Here is a 26,253-nt window from a genome sequence, read left to right as displayed (position 1 = left end):
TTTGAGCATAATAATCAAAATTTTAGTTGTTTTGACTAGTTAAGAAGTTCTTGGGCATTTGTCCTAGATTATTTCACTTGTTCTGAGATGTTTCTGACTCGTTTCGATACATTTCGTCCTTGTTTCAGGTCATTTTCTTTGCCAATGGGGTAAGAAAATTGTTCTTATCTCATTGGCAATTTTACTTTCTTATTTCAAGCGAGATTTACCCTAGAACTGGTCTGAAATGTCCTCAAACAAGCAAAGTAAACTTGGTCCGATCAGGAAAAGTGTCTAAATGAGTGAAAACCGTTCAAAACAAGATACATTTCCTCAATTCAAGTCATTTAAGCCAATGCTTGATATTTACTTTCTGTAGTGCAGCACTGAGCCGGAGGATCCGATTGGCTATAGGATCCTCGACCCAAAAGGCTGCGATCTCCGTCTGCCTCTGGCCCTGACTGCAGTCAAAGTCAGCTGTAGTGACATGCAAACTATATCATCTACAGCCGTATGAAAGTATTATACTGGTATAACCGTGCATGGTTAACAGCTCTACTGTTAAGCAATACTACAACTAATAATAATAATTCATCGGTTTTATATAGCGCTTTTCTGGACACTAAAAATCATCCAAATTCCTACGATTGAAATAGTCTTGAAATAAAAGAAAAAACAATACAGAAACATTTTGACGGATACTGCATGTGGTGAACAACACTGTCATTTGTGCAGTACATCACGATCACGTAAATCTATGGAGAAACATTTAATCAGTGCAATAATTAGTGTTTTTGTGAAGATGAGTTGTAAGTAAGTAGAAGTAAAGGTTTATGTGAAGAGCCCAAACTGGACCAAAACTTAACATTTTGAAAGAAAAAAAGAGCAGTGTCCCCCCTTAATGAGACTAAACTATGTCTAAAAAAAAATGATCAGAAACCATGTGACCCTCAGTGACACAGTTTGAATTATATCATATCATTTAAATTCACCACCAAAGGAACAGCTCTGAGCTTTGTTGATGTCGGCGAAACCGCCACAGTCTGTGCTCCTCGCTCTGGTCCGACATGAAGCGGCTTGTCGTTTGTTTTTAGATTCGATAATGAGAACAGCAGTTTCCAAAGTGGCGTTGGCACATGAAGGAGCGTCTGTAGGTACTTGTTAGTTCTGCGCCGGATAATTACCTCCATGTGCCAGTTTAGACAGGATACTCGCTCACAGCGGGGGATCGGCGTTTCCCATTCAGCAACGGCGGCTTCACAACAATGCAGTGTTGTCATTGTTTAACACAGTTGGTGTTTTTTTTACCTTTCAAAACAACGCAGCTGTCTGAACCTATTTAAAAATTGGGCTCACTTTCAGATTTCGTAGACAGGCATGCTGTAGCTGAAGCATTAGCTGAACCGAGTGAGCGACTGCCTGGGCATCCTTTTTCAGATCTTTTAGATTTCATGAAAAAGCCCTGAAGGAAATACAAAAATGATGTGATTGATTGTGTATGGTCGACCCAAATAGTCAAAATGCGACGAAAAGGGGTTACGTATTCAGTCAGATTTGGAAGGACGACCGCGATGGCAGTGTTGTTTTTATCAGCTCTCTTACTTTTATTCTAAAGGAGGATTCACACCAACCCGACACACTGTCACTGTTTGAAAGGGCAGGGCGACTATTTGTCTGCTCAGGTCTTTGCCTGGCCTGCCAAACGACATGCTTTTTCATAGATATTTCAAAAACATATAGTCTGGGAGCAGCATGGTCTCAACGATTTCCTGGTGGGCGTGATTGACCGACGGCATCAACCAATCAGAGCAACGCTAGATACGTCGCAGCGACAAACGGCAGGAAGCCTTTCCAAAAACGTCCTTATTTACGAGGAACGCTTCGAACGCTGTTTCTTGCTCCGGTTTTAGAGAGTAACATTTTGTTCAAATGATTTAAAACAGACAAAAGAGCAGAAGAAAACATCGCATCACTCGCCGCGCACGCCATCTCCATTGTTTTGGTAGAGTGTGGTGACGTTTCCGCCTCTTGGGGGGATGAAGTCCCGCCTCTCCCGGTGCGTGATTGGACCGATGTGGGTGAAATGGTGAAATGATCGGCTGCGAGGAGCTGTCCAGACGGTTCTTCTTTTGAACAGAAGGGAGGAGTATCTGGCAGCCCAGGCCACTCGGGTCTCGTCTCGTCTGCTCCGTCTCACCTGCATCTGCCTGAACCCCAGACCCAGCCTGACAGCTGCACAGTGCGCCTAACATTTGTCGCCTACGTTGAGGAGTAAATTGTAACAAAATACCTCGGTCCCCTTTCAAACGTCGTGCAAGTGAACTGTTTTCTCGGAGGCCTGTCACCTTTAATATTTCTGCTCATGTCAGAGAGTAGTTTGTACATTTTTCCGTTCTGTTTCAAACAGTGTCTGGCAAAATTAGTGCCAAAAGAATAACTCAAAAACACAGTAGAAAAGCTCTCCTTCAAATATCCAGCTGATTCGCTGACCAACTTCACAGCATTCTTAATGCAACGCAGTCGGCCAAAACTGGCGTCTACGACTGACGGTGCTGTCCACACCAAACACACCCGTCCCAAAACCTACACGAACTCCCACTGGAGTTCGCGTTGGGGGTTGAGGCACATTTTAGTCATTTCTAAATGTGATAGTTTTAGTCCATTTTTCATCAGTTTAAAGGACTAGGCCACCGTTTTTACATACTGAGATACTGAGATTCTTACCTTAGCTTTGACGAGTTCTTTAGGACCTGTCTGATCTTCCCCCGTGCCTTCAGTCACGTAAACACAGCGCAGACGGCGTTAGCATTTAGCCTCTCCCTCTCTCCACTATAGCTCCAAAACAGGTCAAGATAGAAGCTACCAAGCTCTTCCACGTTTTCCCTATTTAAATATGGTTACGTAAAGTGTTAAATACCAGGAGTAGTTTGAAATCCGCGCAGTAATCTTCACTTTACTGTGCGGATGCCAAACTACTCCTGGTATTATTACGCCTTACAATATAGTCCCCCCTTTTATCCGCTTAGAAAATCTACATTGTGTAATTTTGTGTAATTATACTTTGTAGTGGAACACTTCACGTAACCATATTTAAATAGGGAAAACGTGGAAGAGCTTGGTAGCTTCTATCTTGACCTGTTTTAGAGCTATAATGTCCACATTGTGAACGTGACTTTTCCCAAAAGCGTCTGCTCGTCCTCTGATCATCACTTCCTGGTCATTTATTCTTTCTGCCTTGGTCTTTAATTAGAAAAACAAATTATTATTATCATTATTTTCTCATAGTCTTTGTTGACAGAAGCAGCACTGCGTGACAGTACAAACACCTATTTCGTCTCATTTTGACTACATTTACTAAATTAGGGATAGTGCCTTAAGAAATTATGTATGCCCAGATTTTTTCTGTGTTTGTGTCATTAAAATATAGTCATTGTGCAGTAAAATAACAAAAGTACAATGGGAATTTCAAAGTAAGAACATTTTTTGTTGCTACCGACGAATCTGTGTACTTTTCCCTCTTAATTAAAAGTATCTTTACTCTGTTCGACGTACACATTTAGCGTAATTCAGCTTTCAGCCCTTTGTCCCAGAATCGTGGCGTTTAACCTCTGGGATTAAGATCACGCGAATGTTATTGTAGCGAAAGTGCCACACAGATTATGGGATTAAAAAACAAAAGTAATATTTCTTGAAAGCCCGTAATCCGCCGGGGCGAGGTCGCGGGTCTTAAGTCCGCTTTCTCCGGAGCATATTGAGTTCCTTGAAGCTCCTTCTGCTTCAATCTCAGACAAACTGTTTGGATTAAACCGCTGTCATGTTTCATAATCCAGAGTTCACTGCAGACGTTTGAGGAGGCCGGCACTGGCACTGGCACTGGCAGCAACAAAGTGAATTCAAGCGCTGGTTTTGAAGATCTCTGCTTTTCTTGAGTAGGATTTGTGTGGAGAATTTATTACTTTACTCCAATACAAAAGGCAAAAGGCAAGAGTGCAGATAAAATACTTTCAGTCACATGCTCGGGCAAAAAGAACTGTTTTCAGCCTGGATTTGAACATTGTCAGAGTTGAGGCCTGTCTCACATCCTCGTGAAGACTGGTACAGTTTTTAGCTGCATGAAACTGAAACACAGCCTTGCCGTGTTTATTATTGACTCTGGGAACCACCAGGAGGCCCCTCCCTGAGGTTCTCAGGGCCCGAGATGGTTCATACGGCTGTAACATGTCAGAGATGTACTTTGGTGCTAAACCATCAATCAATCAATCAAAGTTTATTTGTATAGCACTTTACAACAACACAAGGAACACCAAAGTGCTTCACAGACAGATAAAACAATATTAAAAAATCAATCAATCAAATAAGTGCGATCTAAGTCTTAAAAGCTAGTTTGAAGAGATGTGTCTTCAATCTAGACTTAAAACTTTAAACCATGAAAGACTTGTAACAAGCAGAGCTGTTTTAAAGTCTATTCTCTGAGTGACAGGAAGCCAGTGCAGAGACCGGAGCACTGGACTAATATGGTCGTATTTCCTGGTTCTTGTCAGGACTCGAGCAGCAGCGTTCTGGATGTTCTGCAGCTCTGACTGTGAGCAGCCCTTACAGTATCTAACCTGCTGGAGACAAATGCATGGATAAGTCTCTCTAAGTCTGGTTTTGACACTATTCCTCTGATCTTAGCCATGTTTTTCAGATGGTAAAAAGCTGCTGATGTTATGGCTTTGATGTGGCTGTTTAAGTTCAGGTCTGAGTCCATGATTACTCCTAGATTTCAAACCTGATTTTTTGTTTTTAGAGAGAGAGACTCAAGGTGACTGACAACACTTTGTGTCTGTGGGCCAAAAACAATGATCTCAGTTTTGTTGGAGAAAGTTGTTTTGCATCCACAAACTGATCTGTTCGATGCAGTGACAGAGTGTATCTACAGGCCCATGTTCACCAGCCGTCAGTGACACGTAGATTTGAGTGTCATCTGCATAGTTGTGGTACGACACATTGTTGCTGTTTATTAGCTGACCCAATGGAAGCATGTACAAGTTGAATAAGAGGGGTCCCAAGATTGATCCCTGGGGGACTCCACAGGTCCAGTGTTAATTTTGACAACATATTTTATTTTAGTTTTAGTTTTAGTCTTTTGACTAAAATGTAATGTAATTTTAGTCGAGATTTAGTCAAAAAAACTTTTCAATTTTAGTCTAGTTTTAGTCGACTAAAATTGCATGTCAATTTAGTCGACTTTGCATTGATAATATTCATTATAATCATATTTAATCTTGTTCCTCTGCTTCATGGAGCTGCTCCACATGAACAAAGCTCAGAGCTGATCATTTGGCAGAGAATTTACATGATCTGAGGCTCTTTCAGACGCTCAATAGAAGTTTGGCTGATTTTAGTCTCTCCTTTTCATTTTTATTTAGTCTTATTTTAGTCGACTAAAATATCTGGACACTTCAGTCATAGTTTTAGTCTCATGAAAAACTTTTAATTTAGTTTTAGTCCAATTTTAGTCGTCAAAAATATCACTTTGACTAAAATTAAGACTAAATATTTTAGTCGACGAAATTAACACGGCTCAAGTCATGACAATTTTGTCTGAGACACAGTTGCCAATTTCGACAAAGTATGTCCTGTCCTAGAGGTAGGACTTGAACCAGTTTAGAGCAGTACCAGAGATTCCCACCCAGTTTTCTAACCTGTGAAGTAAGATCTCGTGGTCCACTGTGTCAAAGGCAGCGCTCAGGTCCAGCAGAACTAAAACTGAGACCTTTCCTGCGTTGGTGTTCATGCGGATATCATTTGATGATTTTTAACCATATCATTTGGTTTGTTTGTTTTAGGTTTATGTATTTTTTTTTTCACATCAGCACAGGACACTGGCTCCTGCTCCGTCTGAGAGAGGCACGACTGCGCTCACAGGCTGAAACAAATGTATTTGTCTTTTCCAGGCGCCGCTGCGGTGAATCCTGATCCGAAAGCTGACGACTCCATGGCTCCAGCCGCCGTCCTCGACTCCCTCCAGCCAGCGGGGGGCGCCAAGGAGCAGAGGCCGGGCCGAAGGAGCAGCGCAAAGACGGGCGACGACTCGGACAGCGACTTCGAATCGGACCCTCCTTCGCCCAAAAGCAGCGAGGAAGAGGAGGCGGAGGAGGAGGAGGAGGAAGAGGAGGAGGAGGCTTTGAACAGCGAGCGCGGCGAAGACGACACGGAGCCGGAGAACCTCGGACAGCGCCCCCTGCTGATGGACTCCGAGGACGAACGCAGCTCCGACTCGGACTGCGAGGCCGTGGGCAAAGTGAAAACCCGCGGCAGGAAGAGCGCGGCCGCCAAACCCAGCGCTTCCGGTCAACCCGCCAGTTTGATGACGCCGCCGCAGTCCCCGGAGAAGCAGCCCGCCCCGCTCCCCAAGAAATCCGAGAGCTTCGACGTGTTCGGCGCCGTCCCGTTCCCGCTCGGGATCACGCACAGCACCTCAGACATTTTCGCCCAAGCGCCTTTCCGCCAAGTCAGCCACGAGAAGCAACGCCCGGACGACTTCGACGTCTTCACCAAAGCGCCGTTCAGCCGGAACCTGTCCAAATCCGGGACGCTGCCGACGGGGGGGCAAACTCCGCCCATTTCCCCGGAGGACGGCGTCAGCGGTGGGATAGATATCTTCGGGTTTTCGCCTTTCCAACCGGGGCCCGACGCGCCGCAAACGCTCCCCGCGACGTCGAGGAGCGCCGAGGACATCTTCTCCCGGCCGCCGTGCGACGAGTCGAGCCCGAAGGAGCAGCAGCGGCTAAAGCAGCGCAGCCTCCAGAAGCTGTCGTCACGGCAACGGAAAACCAAGAACCAGGAGTCGAGCGGCGGCGGCGGCAACGGGAAGCGGCACCACGGCACGCCGACGGGAGCGCGGAAGAGCAACAAGCCCAACAGCTACCGCACGCCGGAGAAAGTGAGGCGGCACAAGAAGGTCGGGAGGAGGGACTCGCAGAGCAGCAACGAGTTCCTGAGCGCGTCCGACTCCAAGGAGAACATCAGCGTCGAGGTGGGAACCGAGCGCTCTACGGGATTATGTAGAAGTATGCACAGGGACAGTGTCGAGTTCATCTGCAATGTAGAGAAACACAATGGGTAAAATGGAAAAAATTAAACAACTGGGCAGTGTTAATTTTGACTTTTAATTTAGTTTTAGAAAATGTAATTCAATTTCAGTCGAGATTTAGTCAAAAAAATATCTTCAATTTTAGTCTAGTTTTAGTCGACTAGAATTGCAAGTAAATGTAGTCCACTAAAGACATATGTAGTCTTTTTTATAATATTCATCATAATCATATTTAATCTTGGTCCTCTGCTTCATGGACAAAGCTCAGAGCTGCTCCATTGGCAGAGAATTGACATGATCTGAGGCTCTTTCAGACGGTCAATAGAAGTTTGGATGATTTTAGTCTCTCCTTTTCATTAGTTCATTATTTTATTCTAAATATCTCGACATTTTAGTCAAAGTTTTAGTCTCATGAAAAACGTTGTGTTTAGTTTTAGTCAGAAAAAATATCACTTTGACTAAAATTAAGACTGAATATTTTAGTCGACGAAATTAACACTGCAACTGGGGGGAAAACATAAAAAGTAAATGAGAGAAAAAGTCTGGAAGAATTGGGAGAAATAGGAAACATTGGGGAAAACAAGTGTAAGAAACATTGGGGGGAAATTGGGAAAGAAATGAGTGAAAATTAAAAAAAGGATAACAATTTTTATGGAAAAAGTAGGAGAGAAAATGGGGGAAAAGTTAGAAAGATCTGAGGAAAGTTTGAAGGAAAAATAAAAAATAATAATAATAAAAAATTTAAAAAAAGGGAAACATTTTTATGAATAATTGGGGAAGGAAATTAGGGAAAGTGGGAAAAAATGTTATTTTATTTTTTTCATTTTTTTTTAAGAGGAAAGTAGGAGAGAAATGGGGGCAAATTTTTAGAGGAAAAATGTAAAAAAGGAAAATTGTATGAATAATTGTGGAAAAATAAAAAAAAATGGGAGGAATATTGTAAAAAGGAAAATGGCAATAAAATTGGGAAAAATGGTACCAAAAAAAATGGGGAAAATTGGAGACAAATGGGGAAATAATGGGGAAAAATTCAGGACAATTATCTTTTCGAGCGACAAAGTGTTTTTTTTTAATCATATTTCAGATGGTTTGCAAAAATTCCAAAAGCTTCATAATCGTGCAAGTCCGAGATTTTCACTTTTGTCATTGTGGCCCAGCCCTACATCAGCGTGGACGTCACGATGGCGGAGGGGGACGAGAAGGCCGCCACGCTGCTGCCCGCGGACGACGCCATCCTGGATCCGTTCGGGGCCAAGCCGTTCCACCCGGAGACGAAGGCCATCGACGATTTCGGGGCCGTTCCGTTCACGGAGCTGGTGCCGCCGCAGCAACAACAACAGCAACAACAACAACAACAACAACAACAACAACAACAGCCGCAAACTGTGGAACTGGACCCATTCGGAGCGGCGCCTTTTCCCTCCAAACAGTAAATGTATTTCAGAACAAATCAGAAAAATGTCTTCCCTCGTTTTGACGCGCCGCTTTTTTTTTTCTAAACGGAATTGGGACTTGTTGCTTTTTTTTTTGTTTTTTTTATGAACTTTTTTTGGGTTTGTTTTTTACTACAATCCTGTGGAGACGACTCGTTTGTTTTCGTTGAACACTTGCGCCGCTGCCTCTCATGCTGCATTCACTCGCGCTTGTAAAAATGAAAGATATTGATGATTTTGAGCACAAGAGATTGTATGTTTAAAGCTCAGTTTGGACAGTTTTGAGGTCATTCTAAACTGTAGCTCGCGTTTCCTAAAATCCTCCTACGTTTAGGACGGGTGATCGCGCACTTTTGGTTTTGAAAACGAGATGAACGTGATGGTTCAGCTCGACTCCAAAGACGAGGGCTGCACAGTTTTTGCGAAAATGACCAGGTTTGGCTTTAGAAATCATAGTATGTTCAAGTCTGAAAAATGAATTTGCTAAATGTGAAACTAGACTTGGACGAGATGCTCTTTCTTATGTGTAAAAATACTTATAATGTGTAAAAAATACTTACTACCTGGACCAGAATTTCTATTAATGTGAACAAAAAACATGAAGGGAGGATTAAAGGACCTCCAGAAGGCACACAGATGAGACATGGCCTGGAAATCTCTCGGCTCTGGTAGATTTGAGTGAGGAGGAAAAGACGTCCCTCAAACTAGAAAGCGTTTAAAGCTGTGATACTTTTGCTCTGGCCTTTTTTTACATTGTTATTTTGAAAAAAGGAATGTTGAATCTGTAACGTGCCTTTCGGAGATCTTTTGGGACATTTTAATTTGTATTTATTTGTTTTTTTTTGCCATCTGTCCAGGCTTTCCCACTAAAACTAGACCATTTCTGACTTCAAAACTGTCCAAACGAACCTTCATTCGGAGCGTAGTTCGTGGAAGCTCTTGGCCTTGCCCTCGTCTTGTCTGCACCGTAATGCCTTTACCGCGACGTACCTCGGATTCGCTCCAGATTTGTGGGAGGTTTTTGCTTTTGGGGAGTGGATGGAGAATAACCACTTTGTTGTCTTTAACGGGACTTTTACTCTATGCATTTTCTGTGTTTTAAAAAACGATTGTTGTTCGTGGGACTTTTGTACGAAACCTCGCGCGACGTTAGAGACGAGAGAAATAAAACACAAAGGCACAGAACACGAGCCCTTTTCCTTTGGTTTTTATGGGATTTCTTTGGGAATATTTCAACAACTCCGGATTACGAGTTGTTACAGGGATTTTTAATATCATCAACGGGACCGGGTTGGTTGAGCCGGGGACGTTTTCACCGCCTTCTTTAGAATCTTCTTCTCGTAGCTGAAACTGCAGGCAAAACTACGTTTAAAATGTTCAGGTTTTGGGCCAAATTAGTCTCTTAAACATATTAACTTTCACCTGGAAACTAATAATTAATAGTATTTAATCACTGATTCAATATTTCTCCATAGATTTATTTGGGAAATTGCAACGTCAAAGCCATTTTCTCACATTGGTGTGACAATCAGTGTTAATTTCGTCGACTAAAATATTTTGTCTTAATTTTAGTCAAGTGATATTTTTGACGACTAAAATTGGACTAAAACTAAATTAAACGTTTTTCATGACTAAAATGTCCAGATATTTTAGTCGACTAAAATAAGACTAAATAAAAATGAAAGGGAGAGACTAAAATCATCCAAGCTTCTATTGACCGTCTGAAAGAGCCTCAGATCATGTAATTCCTCTGCCAAATGAGAAGCTCTGAGCTTTGTTCATGTGGAGCGGCTCCATGAAGCAGAGGAACAAGATTAAATATGATTATAATGAATATTATCAATGCAAAGTCGACTAAATTAGTCTTAAATTTAGTCGACTAAAATTACTTGCAATTTTAGTCGACTAAAACTAGACTAAAATCGAATTAAATTTTCGTCAAAAGACTAAAACTAAATTAAAATATGTTGTCAAAATTAACACTGGTGACAATTTCTCCTCTTTAGTAGCTCCTACAGACGTTCAAGCCTTGGACTTAATACTTTCAGATTTGACAAATAAATAAAATGTGTCTCTGCGCATTCATTTCATTTGGAAGAGAGCTTCGGTTTCACCCACAGGGGGCGCTAATTCGCTCAGACATAGCTTCCATCTATGGCCCCTTCCGAAACGAACAGATTGGTAAGAGGTCAAACCGGATGTACGTCAGCGTCCGCCATGATAAGAAGCGTCCGAATTGGGCTGTCAGTTAGGAAGGCCTCAATGTTAACTATCATAGCTACTTTATCTTAGGGATCTCTGGTGCTAACTGACCGGTGATGTGCCATCGAGCGGCCATCCCACCACGAGTCTGCCAATAACCTTAAAGAAGAAGAGCAGCAAAAGTTCACTAACGGCATAGAGATCTAACAGGTGACCCCATGAAAGGTTAAGGATCAGGAGCTAGGGTTAGGACACAGAGGCTATAATTTGATGGTTTGGGGCGCAGCCTATGACCCCAAAAAGGAAAAATGCTTCTGATTTAAAACACAAAATGTTTTCTTTCAGTTCAGGGAAGTTAAACAGAGATTCTAATTCAAACTTGGGACAAAAATCATCACAAGAGACTTTAACCAGTGCTTGTCTTCCTTTATTTAGTGTCAAGTTTTAACCGTCCATCGGAAAATCCATAATACAAAGATCCTACTGTACAAAAAGGGAATTGTACATATTGAAAAGCAGAGGAAATAATAAAACACACAGAAAACACAAGCGTACAATAAGTTAACGAAGTCTCCCATGTGACCGGCGTAAGAGAATACCGAGGAAAACGAGTCCCCAGCCCTTCGGAGAAACCTCTTAAATACATTGAAATCATCCCAGCCTAACATCGAACTGACAAATAATACTTTTCCAGGCAGCGCCGCTTGAACAGACACTGTACATTACGTGTCGCTGAGTCATTGCACTAAATCCGTCTCGATCCGTTCGCCGGCAGCAAAATGTCCAAAACCGAAAGAGTGAGACAGTTCTTTGGTCGGTGACGACGCTTTTACAGGTTACAGGAAAGACTACAGTCCAGTGTCCCGTGTGATCGCGTTCCCTTTTTGTGGAGCCAGCAGGGGGCGCCAGAAACACTCGTTTAATGGGCCAAGGCTTATTGCTGTGGGTGAATTAAAGAGTAAAAAAAAAAGCTACTTATTCAACTGGCTTAATCTTTGCTATTTGAGTGAAGTTTCTTCATTTCACGCTTTTTGGGACTTTTGCAATTGAAAGTTTAACGCAGACATTAATGATTTGTTTTGATTAAAGTGGGACATATCGTTCAGAATTGACACTTTTATGCCAGGTCTCCGCAGGCCTTAAATGTGATCAAAAAAAGAATTCAAGTGGATTTCAACCTGCGTTAAATCTGGCACAAATAAAAAAAAATATATAAAAATTAACTACATTTCAGTGCAGTTTTTGCATCTAGAGTCCAAGTTGCGTTTGAATTGTGAAAATCCTGCATGTTACTTTTAGGACCGGATTAAAAACAGACCATCTGATGTTGAGGAAAACCTTCAAAATAAAAAGCAGCATCGCAATGCATTAAAAGTCATTGAATGAATTGTGCCTAAATCAAGGTCTTAAAGGAATAGGCCACCGTTTTTACATACTAAAATATGCTCTTACCTCACTTTAGACGTGTTAATATATCCCCGTCTGGTCTTTGTCCGTGCGCTCTGTCACGCAAACGGAGCACATACGCAGTCTCTCCCACATGTCACATAGCTCCGAAAAAGCTCACGATAGAAGCTACCAAGCTCTTCCACGTGTTCCCTATTTAAATAAAGTTACGTGAAGTGTTTTCATGCGAAGTATATTTACACAGAAATGTAGCATGTCGATTTTATAAGCAAATAAAAAGGGGGACTATATTGTGAGGCGTAATGATACGAGGAGTAAAACGTCCGCGCAGTAACTCCTAAAGGTTATTGACGGAAGTGAGCGGGGGAAGTCTTTAGGAGTTACTACGCGGACGCTGTGCTCCTCGTATCATTACGCCTCACAATATAGTCCCCCTTTTTATTTGCTTATAAAATCGACATGCTACATTTCTGTGTAAATATACTTCGCATGAAAACACTTCACGTAACTTTATTTAAATAGGGAACACGTGGAAGAGCTTGGTAGCTTCTATCGTGAGCTTTTTCGGAGCTATGTGACATGTGGGAGAGACTGCGTATGTGCTCCGTTTGCGTGACAGAGCGCACGGACAAAGACCAGACGGGGATATATTAACACGTCTAAAGTGAGGTAAGAGCATATTTTAGTATGTAAAAACGGTGGCCTATTCCTTTAAATGTCAGTAAAAAAGCATTAAATTGGATTCAAACTGAAATTAAATCTTGGGAAATTATGACATTGCTCAATTTTGCATGATATGTCCCGTTCAAATCTTTTTCTTTTTCTTTTTCAAATTAAAATATTCAGGCACTTGGCGACACGGAAATTGCAAATGATTTGGTGAACGTCATTCATCCCACTGCGGCACGTTTGCTCCCACTAACCAGCGGGTCAGTGGGCCCAGTTTTAGAAAATAAAACCCTGACTCCTTTAAGACGACGGTAAAACAATCCAAAAAGGGTGACTCTTTTCATCATAAAAAAAAAAAGTTTGTTTGTTCGTGCGGTTTCTGCTTCACAGGCACTCACCGTCATCTTCCGGCTCCTGGGACAAAATGCTACACGTTTTCTCAAATAAATGTTCTCGAAAGTCTCGAGTGGCGTCTCTTCAACAGTCTTTAACGCTAAAGTGGAGCTCTCGGCGTCAGACAGAAAGAGGGTTCTTTCTCTTCTTTCTGTCCGTCTGCTGTTGGTCCATCTCTGAGACTCATCGATCTGCGAAGGAAAAACAGATTCAATGTTGAGAATAGATGGTATAGACAGACAGACGGAATGTTTTCGTGAATTGGATTGAAGTAAATGTGTATTGCTCTATGGCTGAACGACTTTAGGTAGTCTGTAAGCAACAGGAAGGTCAGGCACTGCAAAAAGTAATTAACTAGATCTGTATAAACATCTCAATTTGAGCACAATAATCCAAATTTTAGTTGTTTTGACTTGTTAAGAAGTTCTTGGGCATTTGTCCTAGATTATTTCACTTGTTCTGAGATGTTTCTGACTCGTTTCGATACATTTCGTCCTTATTTCAAGTCATTTTCTTTGCCAATGGGGTAAGAAAATTGGTCTTGTCTCATTGGCAATTTTACTTTCTTATTTACAAGCGAGATTTACCCTAGAACTGGTCTGAAATGTCCTCAAACAAGCAAAGTAAACTTGGTCCGATCAGGAAAAGTGTCTAAATGAGTGAAAACCGCTCAAAACAAGATACATTTCCTCGATTCAAGTCATTTAAGCCAATGCTTGATATTCACTTTTTGCAGTGGGGAGCGCCTGTTTGAAACTTGAAATCCATGGATTCCAAAACAAAACCACCGTCAGTCACTCTCCGGGTTCACGCAGGGTCTTAAAAGGTCTTGAAATCCTGTCTATCCATTCCAAAGTGATATGTCCAAGGTTTCCACGAGGCATGTGCTGTGCCATTGGATGAATAGTGCAACAGGCACAGTCTCTAGCCATTTATAAGTCCCAAAGCTCTAAGTAAAAGTCCCCAGAGTAGTTCAGGCTTATTGGAACCCTTCAGCCACCACCTAGGTCAAGGGTGTTGCAGATGTTTTAGAAGCGATCAATCAGTACTAAGACAATGTGTGTTCAAAATAAAGCTGCAATTCAAAGATTTGACTGTAAAGTGACGTTTAAATACTAGAGGTCGGCAGATGTGGGTTTTTCTAAGGCCGATGCCAGGTTTTTTGACCAATTTTTCCCAAATGTCTGTATAATCCTGTAAAAACGATTTTATTTTGCTACTTTAGGTGATTCAGACCATGGTTGTGTTGTTTTATGTGGACTCCAGGAAGAATAGTTACTTCTGTGGTAATAAATAATGGGGTCCGTATCAAAGATAAAAGATCAACCACAGGTTTTGTCCCAGCTTTGATTAGTTGCCATTAGCATTAGCATTCTGTTAGCCACGGCATTTTGATGCAATACAAAAATACAATTTCGGAGGTTTAGAGTAACTACGCAATTGTTCACTGAGGTTTCTGAAGCCGAGGCAGTTGGAGGACTCGTTTTAAAGCCCTGACTTCGCTCTTTCCGATGCAACAAACGGAAAGTCTATGACGGAGATATCCTTTCAAAACAATGTTGTAATTGTACGTAGTTCCTTCTTTCTTTCATCTTCCTTTTCAACTGAAATAACTTCAACCGCCCTCTGATCATTCCTCAAGTGACCCCTCAAGTCCCCGTACCGCTGGTTGGGGAACACTGCTCTAGATTACTGACATGAATGTGAGATGTGTGTATTGCAAGTTTTCTGTCATTTTATGATTCGCAAAGCTAACTGCGGGCTAGCACCACTTAAGGCGGGACACTGCAGGTGAATAGGGGAAAAAAATAAATGTAGAGATATCAATTTGAAACTTTTGCTGAACATTACAGATATAAATATGAGGAAAAAATGTATTGCACTTTTTCTGTCATTTTATGTTTTCACATAAAAATAAGGCATTTTGAGCATTAAAATGGCCAAAATTGTCTATATTTTGGGCAACGAAATCAAATTAATGAATTGAGCCAGATTAAAATTTATGGTTTTATTTTATTGACATATTAGTAACTAAGATTTTTTCAGAGGGGATTTTGGATATTTTGTTTAGTTTTTCAATAAATTAATCATCAGAGAAAAAATCTGTAAAAACTCAAATTCCGCCTGTTTTTTTGGTTTCAAAGTTGAATAAATCAGGCTAGGAATTAGATATTAAAAAAACTGTCTGAAAAAACCTTCAAAATATTGTTAGGACTCAGACTGGAAAGTTTGGAGTCTGTGGGAGCTGCTATAAGGGTTTCCTCGTTGCCCGAGTGCGGCTTTTTTTCATTCTGTGAACACCAGCGCTGAAGTTTTGTAGCGAGTGCGCATGCGCGGCCTGTTCTTCGACTTTTCCGCACCAGCCTCTCGTAGGAGGAATAACACCATATTTGGGTGAAAGCGTCATCACGGGGCCCCTTAGCAGCACACGTGGATGTAAAATCTGTCAATATTTATGAATGAAAACCCGCTTGAAAGACGGACTTTTTACGCGGCGCAGCAGCTACTTCCGGGTCGCCTCCACCTCGCAGACAAAACATCATAAAATAAACATCATGCGGGTGAGTTTTGTTATTTTTATATCTGACATGAAAACTAAGATGTAAAGGGAGGAAAATAGATACAAATCTCCACTTCGACCACTACGTGAAAAATCAATACTTTCACCTGCCGTGTCTCGCCTTAAACAGTATTTACAGCCAAGTTTGAGTGAAAAAAATGATCTCCGTTGTGTAATTGGATGTACAATATCCCTCTCTCCCTTTGTCTTTTCCGTCAGCGTAGTGTTTACTCTCACGGACAAATAATGAGTAAAAAACCGTAACATGCTATGACACCTGCAGTGGCGCTTATGGCCTCTAGGGGAAAGAGTTATTTAGTACTGCTTTAAATGTTTGGTTTTATTTTGATGACATGTTCGGTCCAAAAATTAGCTCAGAGGGATTTTGGATCTAGTTTTTTATAAGTGACTGTATATTGGTGAGAATATCTGTAAAAATTCAAATTTCATCTTGTTTTTCTGTCTTCAAAGATCGATAAATCAGGTGGGAATTAGATTGTAAAACATCTCTCTATGAAAAAAAACTTAAGTCCAAGCCTGTAAAGTGGAGATGTTGTTGCAAGACTGGAATCATGAAACAAACATCGTAAAGTGTGGCTTTCGTTAGACGTTAATAGAGAAAAGCAGCTCAAATCTGACCTGCCGTGATGGCCTTAGCCCGGGGCGGCGGCGGAGGCTTCCGGGCATGGCTGGCTGTGTCTGTAGGCCATGATGAAGCACGACGACTGATGCCACCAGTAAAACATCAGAACCAGGAGCAGGTGCCAGAGCTGGTGGCTGGAGCCCACGTAGTTCAGCTGACCTACAAGAGAGGAAGAAGTCGAACAGTCAAGACTCACATGCAAAATAACACAATAAAGGTTAGTGTTGTTCTGACCTGGGAAGTATCGCTCCGGGACTTTGGAGACGTAGAAAACAAGAGCGAGAGCAGCGAGGAAATACATCCCCAGCACACGAGGGACAAACGCCTGCAGAGAGAAGGAAAAGAGGGAGGGAGGTTTACTGACAAATGCCTTTACAGAGAGGGTTCATAGAAATCTGATTAAAATCTGGCTCGATGAAGTATTTGGTTTTATCCCTGAAAATATGGGATGCTTTCTCCAACGCCTCATTTTGTCTGTAATCCACAGGAAATATCTCGACATACATGTCCCTTTTCCTGCAGCGTCGCTCCTTAAACAGTGAATATTCCAAACAGATCATTGGAATAAAGGCGCAGACAACGAAAACCAATCATTTATTAGTTTTCCAATAAAAGGTTTGGGAGCTGAACCACCATAACAGAGAGTATGAACCCACATCTAGGCCTGTCTCGATAACAGGCTTACATTCTCTGTACAAATGTGAGTTTCCCAAAGCAAATATGAAAGTACAAGTATGTCACAGTGTTCAAAAGTTCGAAATGAATGAAGGGACAAACTGTCCAGACTCAGGGTAACATGCAGTGACCATGTTTTGTGTTGTAGTATCAGAGTTATGATGAAGTGTGATATTTACCTGGACGAGCTCGGAGCTGAAGCCGCCGCTGAGGCCGATCCAGTGAGCGGTGGGCACCAGGCCGTATCCCGCCACCAAACAGAAGATCAGCGAGCGCAGCTGCTTCCACTGTTTACTCAGGTACAGAGGGTGGATCTGAGCGAAGAAAACCGCCAGGATCATGGCCAGGACGGCCACCAGGTACACCTGCCTCCAGTACTGCAGAAATATACATAAAACTGTAAAGAACCAGGTACACCTGCCTCCAGTACTGCAGAAATATACATAACACTGTAAAGAACCAGGTACACCTGCCTCCAGTACTGCAGAAATATACATAAAACTGTAAAGAACCAGGTACACCTGCCTCCAGTACTGCAGAAATATACATAACACTGTAAAGAACCAGGTACACCTGCCTCCAGTACTGCAGAAATATACATAAAACTGTAAAGAACCAGGTACACCTGCCTCCAGTACTGCAGAAATATACATAACACTGTAAAGAACCAGGTACACCTGCCTCCAGTACTGCAGAAATATACATAAAACTGTAAAGAACCAGGTACACCTGCCTCCAGTACTGCAGAAATATACATAACACTGTAAAGAACCAGGTACACCTGCCTCCAGTACTGCAGAAATATACATAATACTGTAAAGAACCAGGTACACCTGCCTCCAGTACTGCAGAAATATACATAATACTGTAAAGAACCAGGTACACCTGCCTCCAGTACTGCAGAAATATACATAATACTGTAAAGAACCAGGTATACCTGCCTCCAGTACTGCAGAAATATACATAATACTGTAAAGAACCAGGTATACCTGCCTCCAGTACTGCAGAAATATACATAATACTGTAAAGAACCAGGTACACCTGCCTCCAGTACTGCAGAAATATACAAAACACTGTAAAGAACCAGGTACATCTGTACACAGGTTTTTTACAGTATCGGCTATTGGCCAATAAAATGCCGATATCTCCGGAACTGAAAGCGACAGCGACTTAACGTTTTGTATTAGACACAGCCTCAGTCAGAGCTTTAAAATATGTCCTTCCACAACTTCCAAGTATTTTATATATTTTATGTTGTAGACTTCTGCTAATAATTTCAGATTTTGTGTATGTATCAGCCATGCCAACCCCCTTCATATCAGTATCGGGCCCAAAAATCCATATCGGTCGGGCCCTAATACATAATACTGTAAGAACCAGTATACACAAAACTAAACAGGGCCACAGTTATCATAATGCAGACTGGGGCTACACTTGGTGCCTACGACACAGGGGGCTCAAAATAACAAATAAAAACAAATCACACAAAGGATACTAACTATTATAAGTTACTGATAAATTAACTATGACTTGATTGCCCATTAAATGCATCCGTATTAAAGAGTTAGAAAAAAGGTTCATAAAACCCGCCAACACAGAGGACATGAGACTGGATTTGTGACCCCCGACAAAAAGCACTTCCCTGTTTCTATTTTAAAGCTCATGTATTCATTCATCATTGGTCTTACTGTTGGTCGACAGTCTCGATGGCCGAGAGCGTGGAGCTGCAGAAACCACCCCTTTGTTTCCCGAGCTGACAGTGGTAACCCTAACAGGAACGCAGGCTCCAGTGGATTGGGCGGCTTCTTGAGCGAATCAGCCAGGGCCGGACTGGCAGAATAAACCTGTCCCTGGACGTGTTTCTCGAGAGCAGGTTTTCAGATGCTTTTATGTGGATTTGGCTGATTACGCCTGAAACCCTGATCAGTGCGGCCTCAGTCCAGGTAAACGGGCTGTAGGTGTAACTCATCACAAAGCGCAGAGAGGGTGTCTTCACATTCCTTTCTTTCATTAACGATGACGAGGGCTGCAACTAATGATTATTTTGGGCAAACGATTAATCTGCAGATATTTGTTCACAATGAATGGCTCGGCTGTGAAAGGCTTTTCCCACATACAGCTAAAGTGACGCCTGAGGACGTGTCGATGGAGTAAACTTAAAGTGAAAGTCTGTGATGTCGCCAAGAGGTTAGCGATGCTAGGCTAGTGCATGTGTATGGTAACTAGTAGCCTGCATTAAAACCAGTCTGACCCAAGCAATAATTATAACCATTTTGCATTTAAAATAACTTATATTTGAGCAGCATCAGCTTTGTGGTTGTATAAGCTACGCAGTGGCGGAGTGATCTGCTAGAAAATAGTCCCTCAAAATGCTGTGCTTCATGTGATGCAGGTCAGTTATATTCAAAAGAATTATTCTAACACAGACATTTATATGGTTAGTCCGGTGTTATAAATGATTTGCCTCAGGTGCTCTGTGCTTGGGTCAGACTGTTTTTAATGCAGGCTACTAGTTACCATAGACATGCACTAGCCTAGCATCGCTAAACTCTTTTAATATAAGGACAGCATGAATGGATGGGATGGGAGACCGTTTAGTAACACCAGGAAGCCTAGCGAATGTAGTGAGTGAGTGAGTGGTTGGTGGTGGTCGGAGGGGCCGATGGCGCAGACTGGTTGCCTCGCTTCCGTCAGTCTACCCCAGGGCAGCTGTGGCTACAATAGTAGCTTACCACCACCAAGTATGGAGTGAATGAATAATGCAACGTAAAGCGTCTTTGAGTGTCCAGAAAAGCGCTATATAAAACCGATGCATTATTATTATTATTATTATTATTATTATTATTATTATTAACTTGGAAATGAGCCCCTATGTCAAAAATCCTGAAATATCCCTTTAAGTTATACTTAATTAATCCCCGGGGAAACAGGTCCCATCGCCCTATTTCCAAATGTGGAGCCAGGCTTATGGTCAGAAACACCTGGCTGGAGGATTAACTTATTGTACATGTTTTTAGTGGTAGGGGAATTCGGAGTACTACATTTTGACAACTTTTTTGCTCATTTTGTATCAACCAAAATACTAAAATACTACTAAAACAGCTATAACTATTTCTGATTTGTGATTAATCGTCTCATGATCGGGAGGTTAAGGGTTTGGATCCCGGCTCCTTTATGTCCTTGGGCAAGACACTTAACCCGCCTTGCCTCCGGTGTCTGCGTGCAGTGGTGTATGAGTGACTGGTTTCCTGCTGCCAAATGTAGGTGGAAAAGTTAAGACCAGCTGTTTCCGCCCTGACGCCGACCCCTCCAGACCAGGACCACCCCGCTGCCATTTTGTGGATCCTCTGGCCCGGGCGCCCCGCTGTCGCATCGCGTCCGCCGTCCCTCAAAGCCTCGCCAAACTCTCGCGCTCCTCACACGTCGACTCCCGAGGACAAATTGTTCACCAAATGTTTAAATTCACTACTGTATCCATAAGTGCGACCGCTAAAAATCTCACGGCTCCATTTTGTTCCGTCCGTCTGTCCGCTCGTGTGGAGACGGTCCAGTCGACGAATCTAACGCCGCATAAATTTACACTCCTGCCTCTTTCCAGCCAAAAAAATAAAGAAATCTCAAAATCTGACAAAATTAATAAAGCTAAGTAATAATGGCCGCCTGTCCTCTTTGGGGGGAACAGAGGCATAGACAGAGTTGGCACGGGATGAAAGAAGACTTCAGTTTTTTTTTTCCCGTTTAACGATTTTCCTTTTTTTTCTCTTTTTTTTTTTTTTGCGGTTGCCATCTGGTTTGCGCCGCAGCAGATTCTAGCTCGGGCAAAACAGCGCGTTGTTCCAATGTTTCGGAGGCGCTGCCAGGGAGAAGGAGGCAGCCGCCAAAGACGAGCGGTTGAAGGGATGAGCGAGCGGCTGTGGGCGTGCGGAGCCGCCGATCCAAAAGGTGTGGGGACGTTTAATCACCGGGACATGAGTCAGAGACAGACTGACAGATACAGGATTCAATTAAAGGGGTTCCAGGGGAGGGGGGGGGGCAGTGGTTCTTCTGACCGGCATCTTCTCTCGCCAGTATGAGCGTCACTGAGCTAGAGGTATTATTTGAGAGCTGTGCATCTAAAAGTCAAAAGAAGGCCCGAGTTCTTTAGTTTTTTTCCCGCCTTCTGCCTCCACCGTTTGAGTGACATGTTCGCTTTTTAAATTCTTGACGATTATTGTGAGGAAAAACATCAGATATATGTGCCCGATTTAAAAAGAAAATACTGAGAATTTCTCAAAACCTCCACAGTCTAAAGCAGGCCCTCGGTGGCGCCTCTGTGCTGTGCATTTTACTGCCATCGCAGCGCTTGTTGCATTCCCATAAGTGCAGTTGCAGCTTTCGCCTGTAGGGGCACCGTCTGTTGGCACTGCCTTTACTGCTAATAATCAGCTCTTGAGCTCCAGTCCAGATTTTTAGAAATTCCCCTGATGAAAAAAATGCTATATTTATAAATACATTTTACATTTTTACTCTAAAAAATTTAAATGTTTACAGTTTTAGCCTTTGGACCTTTGCCATTTGTGAATTTTATTATTCGGACCTTTTCATTTAGAGTTTGAGAACCCCTGGTCTAAATGCACTTTCTTATATTTATTTAACCTCTTACCCCCCCGCCTTAACCGAGTATATTTTCTTGGCTTTACCCAAATCTAAACACTTCTGTACTGGAGCTTACAGCCTGTAGGCCAGACCTCATTTGAAAGCTAGGAACTACAAAACTGATCTAAACGGATCCTTTTCCTTGTGTTGTTGCTGTTGCTTTTTTCACTTTCTTTTTCATCAATTTTTGCCACTACTTTGTTGTGTTTTTGCCACTTTTTGTTGCTCTGTTGTGGCTTCTTTGTGTCACTTTTTGATACTTTTTAGTTGCGTTTTCATCCTCGGTTTCTTCAAGTTTTTGTCACTATTTTGATGCTTTCTCCATGTCAGGCCGGGGTCAAGAGGCTAAAGGGTTGGTTTTAATTGAAAACCTATTCAGACATTCAGCCTGTGTTTTCTTTTATCCATGTAATTAACCGAGCGCATTTTCTCCAGTTCGGCTCTACCCCAAATCTAAAAGCTCCTGGACTGGAGAGCAACAGACTATGAGCCAGTGTAACACCTCATTTGAAAGCTAAGACCTACAAAAATCATCGTAACTTTTTTTGCTGCATTTTCTTAGTGGGTTTTTTTGTTGCTTTTTGGACCCTTTGTTATGTTGTGTTTTCATCACTTTTTGTCGCTCTTTTGTTGGGTTTTCAATTATCCTCGTTTTTGTTGCCAGTGAAGTTCCTAACGGATAAATAAAGTGAATTTGAATTTTGAATTGCTATTTTGGCCGCTCAAAGCGCCTCTGTGCTGATGGTGGAAACGAGAGTAAGATGTTGTAGCGCCTCACGTTGTTGCAGTAGAAAGTGTAGAAGACTCCGGGGACGTAGCAGCCCAGGATCCCGATGGAGAGTCCGGCGTAGTCCAGGGCCATCCAGCGGCGACTGGTTTTCTCCGAGCGATGGCAGCAGAAGACGTGGAAGCCCACAGAGCAGAGCATGCTCAGCTGAGGAGGCAGACGGAGAAATGACTTGATCTAATCTTCAAACTTTAAAATGACGTCATAACAACTGCCTCACAAACTAACAGGAGATGAAACTGCAGGTTACATGGAAGCGCACGAGGGTGGGAGGGCATCTGACACGGTAAACATTCCTGTACCTGGAAGCAGAAGAGCGTGATGGAGTAGATGACGTAGTCCTCCCTGGAGGCGCCCACAGAGGGCAGCACTGACACCATGTTGTAGACGCCCAGGCAGAAGAAGAGCAGGAAGCCGAGCACGTGGGTCCACATGTTCACCGACTCGTTTGACACGATGAACAGGCTGCAAACACGGATTACAGAAAGGATTTCATCATAGACACAGAATCTATATTTTGGTGAACAGGTCTGAGCTCATTCTACACATTAGGACATGGCTGGAACATGAAAATACATCATTTTAACATTTTTAAGGTAGTCCCTTTAATGCAGAGTTAAACTAGTACTAGTTATTTTTGTGGTAGATGACGTTTTTAGGTTTAAAAAGCTACTTGAGGTCACATCTTTGGTTTAAATCAAAAAATAAAACATTTTCTAATGTTAGACCTAAATTTAGAGAGTAATCAAGTTCTCCAACAGGACTTTGTTTTCTCACAGTTCGATTGAATTGATGCTAGTTATTGTTAAGTGATGTGGGTTTGTGATATGGACTCATATCAACATTTACCAAGCTGTAAACTTAAATGACTGTATAATATCCTCTAAACCTACAGCACTGCACAGTGTGAAGAACAGACTCTGAAAATGTCACCCATTTGTTTTTAAACCACACAAAAGTCCAACTCTAAACTTTACACACTCACTATTGGTTATATGAGCATTTGAGGCATATCTGATACGTTGAGCAGAATGTGTGTTCATTTGAAAGAAATGACCTTCATGTCAACATTTCCGAGACGACTAAAACACTCACCTCTTGATGCAGAGTCGCGAGGGCAGGTAGGCCCTGTATCCATCAGTGATGTAGGGGTTGTCCCTCAGAAACACTGGGATCTGTTCGTAGGTGTACAGTCTGATGCCCCGCGGCACCAGCACGGGCCAGTACTGGTACCCGCCCAGCTCGATGTAGTGCGCCGTCTGAGACGGCTTCTGCTTCTGAGGCATCGCCGAGGCTGCGGAGGAGAGGGACCATTACTAGTATTCACATTTCTTTCACTCTGATGCTGGGGATGAACCGTCAGCAGCCCATTCTTCAACTATTATCTCTTCTATAACTCCTCATTTTAAAGGAAGGGAAAGTATTTGCAGAACACTTTCACAAACTTAGGTCACAAAGACCTTCCCGATGGTGATTAGAGTAGACTGAATGTTTTATCTGTTTCTAAAAAACATATTCAACTAACAGTTGATTAAAGTCCAGACTCTCAGCTTTGATACTGGAAGAATAGTTTAAGAATTGCAGCTCCTGAAGTTAATCAATCAATCAAGCAATTAAAGCAGTACTAAGTAACTCTTCCCCCTAGAGGCCATAAGCGCAACTGCAGGTGTCGTAGCAAGTTACGATTTTTAAATGTATTAATTGTCTTGGAGAGTAAATACTACGCTGACAGGAAAGGCGAAGGGGGAGAGGGTTACTGTGCATCCAATTATACAATGGAAATATTTTTTTTCACTCAAACCTGGCTGTAAATACTGTTTGAAGTGACGTTAGCTGCAGTTAGCTTTGCCCGTTAGCATGTTAGCTTCTTCTTCGTGATTCCACTAGTGTGTATTGCTTGCTCCGCACCGGGGGCAGCCAAGTTGCAAACATGGTTTTCTGGTCAGAGACACCAGGGGGAGATGAAAGACCCTCCAATCATCCCATAAACACTTGTATTACCCCCACAGGGCCTACGAAAAGGATTTATTAAGGTAAATAAGTTACTTAGTGCTGCTTTAATCAATCAGGTTTTATTTCTAAAGTGCTTAACAACAACCTAAGTTGACTAAAGTGCTGTACACAATAAAAATACAATTTAAAAAGGCATATAATATAATTAAAACAGACCATTATCACATTCACAACACAGAACTAAGTGTCAAAAACACTTGTAAACAGTTGAGTCTTAAGTTTTGCTTTGAACCTGGGCAGGTCTGTGACGGCAGTAACTCAAGCGGAAACGAGCTCCAGAGTTTTGGACCTGCCACAGCTGTGGGCTAAAGTCAGAAGGATGTGCTCTTTGTTCACAAGACTCATTCTGCTTTCTGACTGGATAATCATCTTAAAATCCAAACAAACATTTTGTAACGAAATCTATATTACAATTAATGTAACCAACCAATATTTTATTTGACACATATTATTTTAAAATAAATCTCAATATACTTGTTTCTTTAATGCTACTTTTCCATATTTTTCACTAGAATTATAAATGTTACACTATTACACACAAGTCACATTAACTAATAACAATAAAACCCTTTATTTTGGTCCATACATTACCAACAACTACAAATAATCTGATCTCAAGTCAAAAATGTTAAGCTCGGTACTTTTGTACAGTAAGCCATTGTTCCAAGACCCAAATTCTTTCAACGCCTTTTTCAAAATTCTGCTAAATAAAATGTTATTTATTCACTCACTTTATTTCTGTAAGACCCAGAGAGATTAAATTCATCTTATTATTATTTTTTTAGCATAAAACTGGACACGTAAGCAATGACTGAAGTTGCCCGACACCTTCTAATTAAAAACAAAGCAGAGCTAAGCTGACCCACATTTAAATAAAACAACAAAGGAAGCCTTTATAAGGTACATTTTTTCCGAAGACATTACTATACACCCTTATACGAGGTCGAAAGAACCAGTAAAATAACAAAATAAAGAATTGGCTGAATCTTATGCCGCTCAAAACAAATTAGATCCACTTTTTTTAGGGGCTAGCCGCTAATGCTAACTAGCTCGTCACCAAATTTAACCTAAAATAAAACTAGTTTTGTGAACTTACGCTTCAGTTTGGTGTATGTGCAGTGAGTGCCATTCTGCGGCTTGTAGTACGGGCTCCGCATTTGTGAAACGTCATGAAAAATAAATATAAAAAAGAGCAAATGTTTCACAAAAGTTCAGCTACTGCAACAAAATCTTCCAAATCAGCGCTCACGTCATCACCGAAGGACCCCGCACTGAGGAGGCTGCCCCTGGCTGCGCCTGACGGAAACTACCAAAACAAACGCCAACCAATGGCACAGAGGGAAATAGTCTGACGCTACAAGCCAGAAAAATAGTTACTTATGCCGCCGTGAGTAAATTTTGAAGTAAAAAAAAGTTTCATGTCGACCGAAAATATTATGAAGTTTTTTTGTCCCCCATTTTCTTCAGAAACTAAATTATGTCAAGTTTTGTTTTTTCTCATAGATTATGCCTACTGCTTAATTTGATCTCCCTTCAGTTTTTCAGGGTGGAGGATCAAGTTTTTTTTTTTACTTTTAAGTATTTAGTTGGTCACTCACTACATTTCACGTGTACTTGAGTAAATATTTTGTCTACCTACCTCTGGCAATTAGGACTAGTCTCATACTCTTGCACTAATGGGTAAAAGTAAACACACCAGATATTCCAGCTGCAGAAACAGCTTTTTGTGACCACATCCAGCAGCGACAGCTCATGAAACTCTTGGCAAACAACCAGACC

At 41.9% G+C, this 26,253-nt stretch overlaps 2 protein-coding genes across 2 annotated transcripts in view; one reads left to right on the top strand and one right to left on the bottom strand.

Moving 5' to 3' along the window:
- bmp2k (BMP2 inducible kinase) overlaps positions 1-8,864 on the top strand; it is an 81,084-nt gene extending 72,220 nt beyond the window's left edge. Inside the window, exons 16-17 of the mRNA XM_079569135.1 lie at positions 5,919-7,000; positions 8,215-8,864. Of these exons, the coding sequence (XP_079425261.1) occupies positions 5,919-7,000; positions 8,215-8,490 (1,358 nt within the window). The 3' untranslated portion in view covers positions 8,491-8,864. The remainder of the gene's footprint in view (positions 1-5,918; positions 7,001-8,214) is intronic.
- Positions 8,865-16,360: 7,496 nt separating this feature from the next.
- On the bottom strand, positions 16,361-25,721 carry paqr3a (progestin and adipoQ receptor family member IIIa). The gene is made up of 7 exons (XM_079564965.1): positions 25,571-25,721; positions 23,557-23,755; positions 22,764-22,926; positions 22,453-22,608; positions 17,219-17,416; positions 16,599-16,689; positions 16,361-16,523 (listed from the first exon to the last, which is right to left on the bottom strand). Exons 1-7 carry the CDS (start codon positions 25,629-25,631, stop codon positions 16,375-16,377), a joined length of 1,017 nt encoding a protein of 338 aa, XP_079421091.1. The 5' UTR covers positions 25,632-25,721; the 3' UTR covers positions 16,361-16,374.
- Between the last annotated feature and the right edge of the window lie 532 nt (positions 25,722-26,253).

Source organism: Gobius niger (genome assembly GCF_951799975.1).
Source record: "Gobius niger genome assembly, chromosome: 1".
Classification (NCBI taxonomy): domain Eukaryota; kingdom Metazoa; phylum Chordata; class Actinopteri; order Gobiiformes; family Gobiidae; genus Gobius; species Gobius niger.
This window is presented reverse-complemented; position numbering and strand designations above follow the sequence as displayed.

Excerpts from the sequence above, each read along its gene's own strand:
- paqr3a (XM_079564965.1), bottom strand. The coding sequence starts at position 25,631 with ATGCGGAGCCCGTACTACAAGCCGCAGAATGGCACTCACTGCACATAC. Across the intron at positions 22,927-23,556 it reads TCGCGACTCTGCATCAAGAG|CCTGTTCATCGTGTCAAACG; the intron begins GTGAGTGTTTTA and ends CCGTGTTTGCAG. Across the intron at positions 22,609-22,763 it reads TCACGCTCTTCTGCTTCCAG|CTGAGCATGCTCTGCTCTGT; the intron begins GTACAGGAATGT and ends CTGCCTCCTCAG.